At 30.2% G+C, this 11451-nt stretch overlaps 1 protein-coding gene across 5 annotated transcripts; it reads right to left on the reverse strand.

The window, feature by feature from the left end:
- Window positions 1-517: 517 nt before the first annotated feature.
- LOC111894366 (sodium transporter HKT1) lies at window positions 518-9090 on the reverse strand. Of its 5 annotated transcripts, XR_002851200.3 has the most exons (5): window positions 7794-9090; window positions 3853-4065; window positions 2754-2996; window positions 1432-1810; window positions 518-694 (listed from the first exon to the last, which is right to left on the reverse strand). XR_002851200.3 is itself a non-coding variant. In XM_042896451.1 (4 exons), exons 1-3 carry the CDS (start codon window positions 8984-8986, stop codon window positions 2798-2800), a joined length of 1605 nt encoding a protein of 534 aa, XP_042752385.1. In that variant the 5' UTR covers window positions 8987-9090; the 3' UTR covers window positions 1427-1810; window positions 2754-2797. The 5 variants fall into 5 exon arrangements, 4 of the variants coding, with proteins under 4 accessions (XP_042752385.1, XP_023746207.1, XP_023746208.1 ...); XM_042896451.1 differs by lacking the exon at window positions 518-694 and having other exon boundaries at window positions 1427-1810; XM_042896452.1 differs by lacking the exons at window positions 518-694; window positions 1432-1810 and adding an exon at window positions 3108-3224 and having other exon boundaries at window positions 2855-2996.
- Between the last annotated feature and the right edge of the window lie 2361 nt (window positions 9091-11451).

The raw sequence follows: 11451 nt of genomic DNA on the forward strand, positions 1-11451 counted from the left end.
TCATGTGGTATTTGAGTGTTTTGTGGGAAGATATGGTTTGATCCATCACTAAAACTGTCATCTATTATAATTATTTTTTTCTTTTGCTTTTGTTTGTTTGATTAACAATTATGTGGGTTAAATGTCGTCTAAGATTTTTCTAGGGTTAATAAGATGAAAATTCTTGAAAGTAACAAATTTCTTAGCGATCTCTATTGTAGTAATGTTTACAATTATTTTATTTCTGTTTGTTGTTTTGTTTATGTGGGTCACCGTGTAAAATTTAGGGATGCAACTTATTTGTGAGTTGGATCATATGTGTGGCTTTAACAAGTTTGACATGATGGAATTAAATGCAGGATTAAGAAATAATTGTTTTATTCTTTTTTTTTCATACAACGAAATGGTAAATCAAACTTGGTTGTTTTAGATTATTTTATTAACTGATTAGTACCTTAATAGTTTTTGGGTTTTGAAAGTTAATTGAGTTAATGCTTTCGTGGTTGGTTTCATTAGTTGATGTTGATGTTTGCATTAATCTGTTTAATACATATTGATGATCTAATTTATAATTTTATAAATCTAACTGTTCCATGCTTATATAATTGGTGAATACTTTATTGTTACATTTACATATAATAACTATTGGTGTTTGTCTTGCCATTCTTTTTGGTAAAGGAGGTGCTAGAACGGGTGTCAAGCATGCAACAAGTACCTATGGATAAAAGGCAAAATCAAATTAATTGACAAATTAAATGGATTTGCAAATGCAATGTTGCAATTGGCGGTCTTTATGAGATAATTCAACCCTCCCGTTAATTCACCAAGCAGTTTTTAGTTTTTGTTTTAAAACACTTGATTAGTCTAAACTCTTGTAAATGTATTTTGACGAGTTTAATGTATTAGAATGTTATGTGGTTGACTATTTTAATGTCAATGAATGTAACGGTATTTGATTATTATAATTTTTAATTAGTTTTGTAGTTTCTTTTTTGAGCAGAAAATATTAGGAAATTTAAAAAAAAAATGTTTTTTTTAAATGTTAAATTCAATTTACCTACAGATTAGTAACAAAAATTCTGTTACAAAAATTTAGAAAAAGTTGTAGGAAATGTAGGTAATCTGTAGGAAAATAATTTCGTAGGTATTTTGTAGGAAAATAATTCTGTAGGTATTCGGTTGGAAAAGTGTTTTGTAGGTATTCTGTAGGTATATTTCCAACAGAATTTTCCGTAGGAAAACCGAAGCCAATTTTGTAGGCAAATTGTAGGAAAAAATTACCCACGAGGGTTTTCCCTACAAACCAGTTTCTGTAGGAATTTTGTAGGTAACGCTTAATTCCTACGGAATTCCTACGAATAATGTTGTAGGTATTTACCAAGTTTTCTAGTAGTGAAGGCCTATATCTAAGCATGAATCAGAATAATTAAAACAATGAACTTTAGTACTTACAATGCCTGAAAAGCGACTAGAAGATAGAATCTTCATATGTAAATGATTTCTCCATGCACCACAAGATTACTTCTTTTTCAAAGATATTTGAGATAAACCAAAATTACTCTAAAGAGGCACAAGGGGCTAGGGTTTTGTATACAGAGGGTGAAGGCTGGTGATAAATGGAAATCTAGCATGTTAGTTGCTTTATATTAGGCCCAAAGCCCCAAAATTAAGGTTTTGTGCAAATGTGGCTTCATGTCGTGCTTAAGATATGGGTTGCGTCGCTACTTATCGATGTGGCTCATGACATATCACACATAACTCGCGCCTCACTTTAACAAAAATCCAAATTTTCAATCATTCTTCAAATCAACTAGCATCGCACAACTCGTACCTAAAAAAAGGGAGTTATAACTTTCGCCTGGATGAAACCATGTACATCAACAAATACATAAAGGACTACAAAGTTATTCCAATTTCTTTCCAACATATCAAAAAACCTTTCATCGTATCATTTACACCACTCATACTTAAACTTGTATATATAAGGGTGAGTAATATGCATAGAAGCTTGGAGGTTTCTTTATGGATGGGGAAGCATTCAAAAATTGATATAACTGTTAATGAGAAATTAAATATGCTTTTATTTTTATTGTTATTTATTTTCTACTTATTTGAAATAATGACAAATATATTAAAATAGAATTAATATTATCGAAACATAACACTTGTCATCATTTCTCATTGGTATGAATATAAATAGAAACAAAAAGGTAAGAAAATATTTAATATCTCGTTGGTAAATCTTGTAAATCTTTTGTTCTTCAATTTTAAAAACGTAATTATATGCTTGTTGTAGATTTTGTTTTCCTTATACTGGATTTTATAAAATATTATATTATATTTTCCATTTTGAATATTGATTATATTTATACAAATATGAGACATTTAACCGCCAACATTTATACTTACATGTTTATTTCTTTTTGTTATGAATATTATTGTTTTTAGACACATATTAGAAATTAAATCACGATAAAAAAAAATATAATTATAGTTACAAGTTTTTTTTTTCCTTCTATTATGACAATTGTTTTCTTTCATACATGTATACTAAATTAACCTAGGACAATAACATACTAATATATACAACTTTTTTTCTGTTTTACCACGTGGCTAATAAACGCGACACTCTGATCACACAAAATAAATTTGACGACTATATAAATTTAATTTTCGCTAAATTTTCATATGATTAATTTCACCTTATTATTTAGTTCCTTAAAGTTTCAAGCAATATCACCATTACACACAATGCATACAAAATTTATTCATACCAAGCTCACCATCCATCAGGAAGGCATGAAGTCACAACTGACCATCATAAAAGCTTCCATGCTTTGCCTCCATTCATATTAAATTTCTTTAGCCTACCAAAAATCATAACTACAATCAAAATTAGTTTACCCCCATCACTCCATTTTCCCGAGAACCCGTACCACTTGTTTTCACAATCTCCATCTTGTTTCAGTCTACGATCACAACTATAGCCAGTAGAGAATCCCACATTTCCGTACGCACTGCAATTATAAATTAAGATCCAAGTGACTATTTAATAATGAAGGATTTTGAGATGCTAACTAGTATTATAATAATACACCAGAATAAACTTGTACGGAAGGTTTACTTACATCAAGCGATAATAAGAATTTATGCCTTACATATTGCATGACTTAAACGAGGATAATAAGAACTTATGCTTTATATATTGTATGGTGGAAACTGGATTCTTGGCTTGGCTACTTTCTCTGTGATGTATTGACTTGAATGAGGATATTACTACTGAGAATGTAAAAGAATAGAAAAGGTCTCAAAGACGTTTGTGCTAAAGTTATTTAGTCCCTTAAGAATATATACCGGAAGCAACAAATTTCGAAGGGTCACATCTCACCACTACGTTTCACCGTTGTGCATGTATTTAACTTTTAAAAATACGATTCTTAAATAAAAGATAACATTTTCATTAATTTTAAACGCCATTAGTATATACTAATGCATGGATTTTGACCTGAAAGAAAATTTAATTAACCTTTTCATTAGATTTTTTTTTAATGAATGTTATCATAAAGAAATCTTATGGATTAAAAAAAAGCATATTTCATATCAAAGTAAATGATTTTTTTGATTAATAATTTAACAAATATGTACATGTAAACTTTGCGGTTTTCATAGCATGTAGTAAAAGTCTTTTTGTTACTATATTCTTTCAGTTAATTACTATAATTAATAAGAAAAAGATATTAAGCAACTATAATTCTATAATAGTCAACGTTGTTCCCTTGTTCTCATATGGCATCATAACATTTTACGTGTAATGATATGTATGAGAGAAAAAGAAGGATAAGGATGTAGTGATGAGGACGGGAGGGTTAATACCTTATGACTTCAACAACAATGTTTAAGACATTGAAGTTAAGAGGATCTTGAATCATTTGTTTCCTCTCAGTTATGCAAACAAGCATGACAAAGATTACTAAATAAGTGAGTTGTGAGAAGATTAATTTCTCCATAAATGTACTACTTCTTTTGCTCCTTTGTTCGAAATTCTCTTCCCTTACTAATGAAAATGAGGTGTACGGTGGAAGATACCTTCAAAAAGTAATTAGAAAATATAAATCATGTAAAAAAGAGTCATCAATTAAAATAATACAATTTATCTATATTTTTATTATAATAAAGACAAAAATATTTGAACCAAATTCATTTGGAAACACAAATTACATTTCAAATGTCTTTATATTTAATTCATTGCTTAATAGTCATATTTATTTGAAACTCATAAAACTTTTCAACTTATCGTATTTAATTGTTTGGTTAATTGAAAATTTTGTTTATATAAAAAATTATTTTCATGTTTGATTGTGAAATATATTAGGAAGAACTAAAGGTGGGTATCAAGGTCTTTCAACAAACTTTATATGGGTTATGATTATGATTAGTCTTTTACCTAAACTAAAAGAAAGGAAAGACCTTAATGCTAGTTAAGGATGAAGTTAGGTTACTTAACTTCCTTTCTATATAGCACTAACTAATAAGTATTAGGAAACTAATAATATTATATATTGTGCTGATAGATTTTTATGTTTAGATTTTGAATGTAATATTATTGGAGTATGGTTTTTCCAAAATTTTAGAAAAAGAATTTGTCACATTTTGTTATGGCTGATATCATATTATCATCGCGTTTGTTCGTTTGTGTTTTCATTTTTATTGATTACACAAGAATGCGTGTTTGAGTGGCGCTAAAAATGTTCCATTATTTTACTCATGTTCAAAATTTTCTCTTATATAGGTAGTGTTTGGATTAGCTTTTTAGCTTATTGCTTATAGTTTATTTATGGTGGGAGTAAGCAGTATGCAATAAGAATGGGGATGGATGCTTATTAAAATTAGCTTATTTATCTTAATAAGCTGGATTTTATCGAAACACTCAAATTAGCTTATGTGGGAATAAGCAATAAGTACCTCTTTTTTTCCTATCCAAACACCTCCATAGTCTTCTTTTTTGAAGTGTTTAATTTATAAAGAGAGAGAAAGAGAGATAAGTTCAATTGAGAAAAAAAAAATTTGAGAATGGAGGAATCATTCTCAACCATTCATTTATCTTTATTGCAAAAGCCTTAATCGTACCGGCGGAAATAGAAAAAAAAAACACATATATTTTCCAACAAGACATGTTTTCTTAAACTATAATAATCATTACCTTAATATATATACAAAAACATATTTTTTTTTTATTTCTTTTTTTTGTTTTTTTTTAGTTTTTTTTTTAAGTTTTTAAGGAATTGTTTTTATCGAAAAATGATTTTAAATATATCAAAATTCATAATTTTTTATTCTCTATAAATATACATCAATACTAATATAGTTTTAAAATAAAATAATTTTTTTATAGTTTCAACTATCGTTATTCATAAGTAAATAAATGCATCAGATTTTACTACAGTACATTTGTTACTCAATTATAAATAAAAAATATGACTATTTTTTTGACAGTTAAAATATCATTCATATATGAAAATAACATATAAAAAACACTTTACAGTTTATATAAACTCTTGTAACATATTATATTTACATATGAATAGCACATGTATTAGCTTTCTTCAATAGTTATATTGATATACAAAGAACACATTTATCATAATTTTGTTATAGTTCTTTTGTTATTCATATATGAATAAGTAGTTCAAATTTTCAAAACAATCCGTCTTTTATTAACATACTACTTATTCATATATGAATAACAAATAAAATATTACAAAAATCTGATAAATATTTTATTCATATATGAATATAACATATGATGACAATTAATTCACATTTTATTCATATAAAAAAATAACATGTGATGAAAGATGATGTAAAAAAAGATATTTTATGTAAGAATATTTTATTACGTGTTATATTAATATACAAATGATACTTAAATGTAAATAAGTTAAGCATACGTTTTATTCATATTTGAATAATGAATGTACTATAATAAAATTGTGATGCATTTTTATTCATTTATGAAAAACGAGAGCTAAAACTCTAAAAAATATAATTTTTTTATTTTATTTTAAAATTATATCAATATGGATGTCTATTTACATAGAATAAAAAAATTATGAATTTTGATATATTTAAAATAAATTTTCGATAAAAAGAGATTTCTAAAAATCAAAAAAACGAATATATATATATATATATATATATATATATATATATATATATATATATATGTGTGTGTGTGTGTGTGTGTGTTTGTTTGTGTGTATATTAAGGTAATGATTAACATAGTTTAAGGAAACATGTTTGGTTGGAAAACATATGTGTATACATTATCCATTTCCACCGGTACGTCTAAGGTGCTATTTGTTTTTTTGGAAAAAACCTTTTCAGATCTCTTAATGTTGTGCGGCGCAGCACACGCGCAAAACTTTTTATCTCGCAGTTGTTTATTTTTCAGAAGTCTTCGGATTAAAAAACCTATGCGAGGGTTCTTCTTGGCGTAGCACTTGTTTTGCATCTTCCTACCTCTTCTAACCTCTTCCTTTTCATTTTTTCTTGCTAAAATATTGATTACATATTGCTGAAATTTTATTTCACATTTTTTTTTCGTTTTTTGTTTATTCTTATTGATTTTTTTCCTTTTTTATATTGAATAATAATAATTTGTTGATGAAATATCATTATTTTATGTTAAATGATCTTTTTTTTTTGTTAAAGTATCATTATTTTTGCTGAAATATCATAAAATTTTGCCGAAATGTTATACATTATCAAATTTTCGGTATTAAAAATCTATTTTCAGATTATAAAATCAGTTTATTTTGATTTTTTAATATCTGCAGCAGCATGCAGATGTTAAAAAAAAATAAACATGCTTCTTATTACAGTCTGTAGCCGTTTGGTCCACATCTTCTACTGTAGAGGGTTGTAGAGGTGGTCTGCAGACTTTATGGATTTTTGCTTCAAAAAAACAAACAACACCTAAATGTTTTGCAGCAAAATAAATGTGTGGCTGAGAATGATTCCTTTATTTTCAATTTTTTTGTCAATTGAACCCTCCTCTCTCTCACTCTCTCTCTCTCTCTCTCTCTCTCTCTCTCTCTCTCTCTCTCTCTCTCTCTCTCTCTCTATATATATATATATATATATATATATATATATATATATATATATATATATATATATAAGTGTCTGTTAAAATATTATATCATTTTCCTCGTGTTGAAATTTTTTTTCATATTTTTTCAGTGTTTAATTTATAAGTTTCTCATAAAATATAAAACCACATAAACTTATTTTTATAACCAAATAAATAATTTAATGTATATCTTTTGGGAATCTATTGATACGACAAGTCATAAAGGCATCAAAATTCATTATTATATTTTTTCATATAACTATCGATTCTTTTTACTTTATAAATTTCACTTAAAAATATTTCTACAAATTATTTATCACAAAAAATAATTTATATATTTAATTAATGATTAGAAAGTTTTATTTTCCATTGACCACCCATACATAAAAATGTGAATGATCATCAATCACGTATTGTCGTCTTAGATTGTATATAGTGTTCTTAATCATTCATAAGTGAATGATCAACCTAACAATCATCGACTCTCGACGTTTATAGCTAAATTATTATGGGTATAATGAGCTTAGAAAATATATTAAAATAGTGTTAACAAAGTAAATTGGTTATTCACACATTATTAGTCAATGTACCCACTTTATACATCATCGAATATAGTATATATTAATAGCCAAACATAGTAAGTCCCATTAAAAGATAATATAAGAGAAAAAGAGAGACTAACATCATCACGATGAACAATACCAATATGGAAGCATTGATGGTGGACAGGTCGACAATCGATTCTCCAGTATGCCTTGTATTTACAGTCTCAAACAAAATCCCAACAAGTTTTTGGTAGAGATCAAGGTCTCTCAAAGAGCCTGAACTCCATTCCATTGATGAAAACAAAATAAATTGCAACATGATAAAAGCTAAGACTGTAGTCGCAAGAAGTAACGAGTCTTGGTATGAAAGAAGATGATTATATCCAAGTACTTTGGAGTTCTTTAACAAATACCTAGCTTCAGATTTTTTGGTAAAAATCCCTATGGCCCAAATCGTAAGTCTCAGAACTGGAGGGTATAAAGTGTTACCAAATAGAGCTTGAGGGATGAGGATTAACAATAGACCAGAATTTTTTCTAAAGATCATCATGTTTTCGTTAGTTGGAACAAACCCACAGTTGACAAAGGTTGACGTTACAGTGAAGATGGAAAAAGTAAGTGCCCTTATATCCTTCTGCTTAAGTATATTTTTGGCACTTGAGATGACATTTATATATATGAAAACTGAAACCACACCCAAAATTTGGACAAATACCAAGTAAAAGAATACTACAAGACCCAAAAACTTGAAAGATTTGTACTTTAAATCCTCCATATCGACATCATTTGTAGAGACAATTTCACAGTTAAAAGTGTCAGATTTTGAACTTCCAGATTCACGGATGACTATTTTATGGAGCTCTATATTATCTAGACAAATGGATTGTGTGTTGAGGTAACACATAGGGGGGTCTACTTTACAACCATCATTACTAGATTCTTTTAAAAAAGGCCGACGAAGATAGAGAATTACCATTGAAATGAACACCTCACCACCGATAACCATAAGAATTGTGAGAACGACAAGTTGGGTGTTGGAAAAAACCTCCATCTCAACTGTGGACATGCTGGAAACAGTGGCTGCTGAGACAGAGGTGAAGAATAAGTCTATGTTACGAGGGGTGAAGGTGGTGGTGGTTTTTACATCCATTGATTGGAGGATAAAAAACCCTATGGACAAAATAAATAGAAAATAGAACAAATTTATTGGAAGTTGGTTTCCACCTAGATGAAACCAAGTAGAACGACAAAGAGAAGGACTACAAAGTTGTTCCAACATCTTTCCCACATAGGAAAACACTTTCATCTTTTCGTTTATAGGACTCAACATAAACTTGTATATGTCGAAATGAAAGAGTGAGTGATGAGCTAGATGTTTGGAGCTTTATATGGATGGGAAGGCATTCAAAATTAGTAATGTTGCTTAATGCTTTCTTTTCCAATCATAAACAAACGGACGTATATCATTTATTATATTATATTTTTAGTTTGCAGTTATTCCAATTTGTATCAAATATTATATTCTATTCCTATTGGAAAATCCTATTACTCCTTTCAAATAAAATAAAAATAAAATATTCACAAAAATTACATAAATCATCCATTTGTTTCATCAAAAGTCACGCACTCATCTCGGTTAATTTTTTTTTATACAAATGGTCTACGTGGTTTCTAAACTTGCACGATTAATCCCTATGGTTTCTAAAAGTTTCACGGTTGGTCCTTAAGCAAATTGAAATGACCTTTCTACCCTTTTTAATTTATATTATATTTTTTCATAATTAAATATAACTTAGAAAAGAAAAAGAAAGAAACGCCTTCCTCTTCTCATCTGGGTTAATGTTGTCGGAGAACTAGATCTCACGTTGACATCATGTTGCTGAAAAACTAGATTTTACGACACCATCAACATCATCATGTCATTAGAGAACCCTAGATTTTGAACTTAAATCTTCATTCAGTTACAAGACCCACATTACCGTCTCGAGAATCTATCACAAAATTGTATACAGATATCGTGAATCTGTAAATGCACAACCAAACATCAAGAGACTATATATGATTGGCGACATCATATGGTCACTTTTCTAAAACCATATCCGTCGGAGAACCATCACGCCACAACACTAATCATAAATTTCTATTTCAATTTTAATTTTGCAGAATCATTAGGTCAAATTTGATTGTACGCCACATATATCAGGTTAAAAATCCTTAGTCGGTCACCCTCTCTTTTCTTTATGCAAGTCTCCCCAGTAAAGAAACTGCTTTAGGTAAACTTAAAGAAATGGGCATTCCCCATATTTCTAATTCTTATGCTTTTCAACACCAAACCTATTGATCGATCTAGAATAAAGGGGGTTCTCTTATAAATTTGCTTTCAGATGTCTGCGATTAAAGGAGAGGAAATACGGAAAACATACATGCACGATTTTCTTCTCGCACCTCTAAGGATGTTTTCCCTCTACAAAGCCATTGATCATGTGTAACATCCGGATATCCAGGCATGGAAATCTGAGTATTTTATTATGGTATATGAAGAGACTTGGCGAGTTGATGCCTCAACTCGTCGAGTAGGATAGCGACTTGGTGACATGTTTAATGAAGGGACTCGACGAGTCGGGTATCTGGACTCGCTGAGTCAGTGCAGTTAAGGAAAACCCTAATTGTCCGGGTTTGAGACATATTTAAAGGACCTTATAGCCCTCTTGTGCGGCTACTAGTCCAGAGAGAGATACCCTAGAGAGTTGGAGTGAAGAGTGAGAGAGATAAAGCCATTTTAAGCATTCTTGGTGTGATTTTGCAAGGGAGAAGTCATTTCCAGCAAAGGGAGGTCAAGGGAGTTGTTGATTCAGAGTTCCTAAGCTCGTATCTTCATTCTAGAGGTATCAAATCGATTTCCTTTTTCTGTTTTCGGTGAGATTGGTGATTTTAGGGTTTACTACACCTTCCTATGGCATGTAATGATGAGTATAGGGTCCCTTTGTGTGAGAGATCCCAAATTAGGACCCATAGAGGTCCATAGGGCCTTATTTTGTATTCTTTATGTTGGTTTATTGAGAAAATGAGACTTTGATGCCATTCTTGGAGCCATTTCTCCAAGGAAAGCCTTGTGAGCTTTGCATGTATATCAAGCCTCAACCTTTACGTGGTTATTGGTCGTAGGGAAGCCAGATTTATGGATTACAGGAACAGATCTGACCTCAGAAGGTCAAATGAGTGTTGACATGGGAGCAACTCGCCGATTCCATGGGGAGACTCGACGAGTCGATTCGGGTTGTCCCGCGATACGAATCCAGTGGAAACCCATCGAGTGGAAGGTTCACTCGACGAGTCGAGTGAGGCCTTGGAAGAGTCAGAAGACACGCATGGACTCGTTGAGTCGCGCTTGTGTACTCGACGAGTCTGGTCAGAGTTGACCGTTGACTTGAGTTGACTTTTGTTGACTTTTAGGGTTTGGTCAACAATTGGTCATGTGGACCATTTGAAGGGTAAAATGGTCTTTTAGCCTTCTTAAAGGACATGGAAGGGATTAGTCTAGCCTGGAGAGCTGTTATTGATTTAGATAATTGTTTATGTGTTTAGGCAGAGGCTAGATTAGTGTATACGAGTGCGAGATTACCAGAGACATCCGAGGTGAGTCTTCTCACTATACTTTACCTTGTGTGGTAACCAGAGTTATGTGACAGAGTATCTTGTATGCTATTTATGTGATGTGTTGCACTGCATTATTTCTATGTGATTTATGTTGTGGGTATTCCAGAGTCTACAGAGTTAGGACTGAAAGGTCCACAG

This window comes from Lactuca sativa, chromosome 7, assembly GCF_002870075.4.
Source record: "Lactuca sativa cultivar Salinas chromosome 7, Lsat_Salinas_v11, whole genome shotgun sequence".
Lineage (NCBI taxonomy): Eukaryota > Viridiplantae > Streptophyta > Magnoliopsida > Asterales > Asteraceae > Lactuca > Lactuca sativa.

Bases quoted from the DNA above. Each gene is read 5' to 3' on its own strand.
- LOC111894366 (XM_042896451.1), bottom strand. From the start codon at position 8,986: ATGTTGAGTCCTATAAACGAAAAGATGAAAGTGTTTTCCTATGTGGGA. The intron at 4,066-7,793 runs GTTAGTCTCTCT...TACTTTTTGAAG, and splicing joins GTATTGTTCATCGTGATGAT to GTATCTTCCACCGTACACCT. The intron at 2,997-3,852 runs GTATTAACCCTC...TTATAATTGCAG, and splicing joins ATTGTTGTTGAAGTCATAAG to TGCGTACGGAAATGTGGGAT.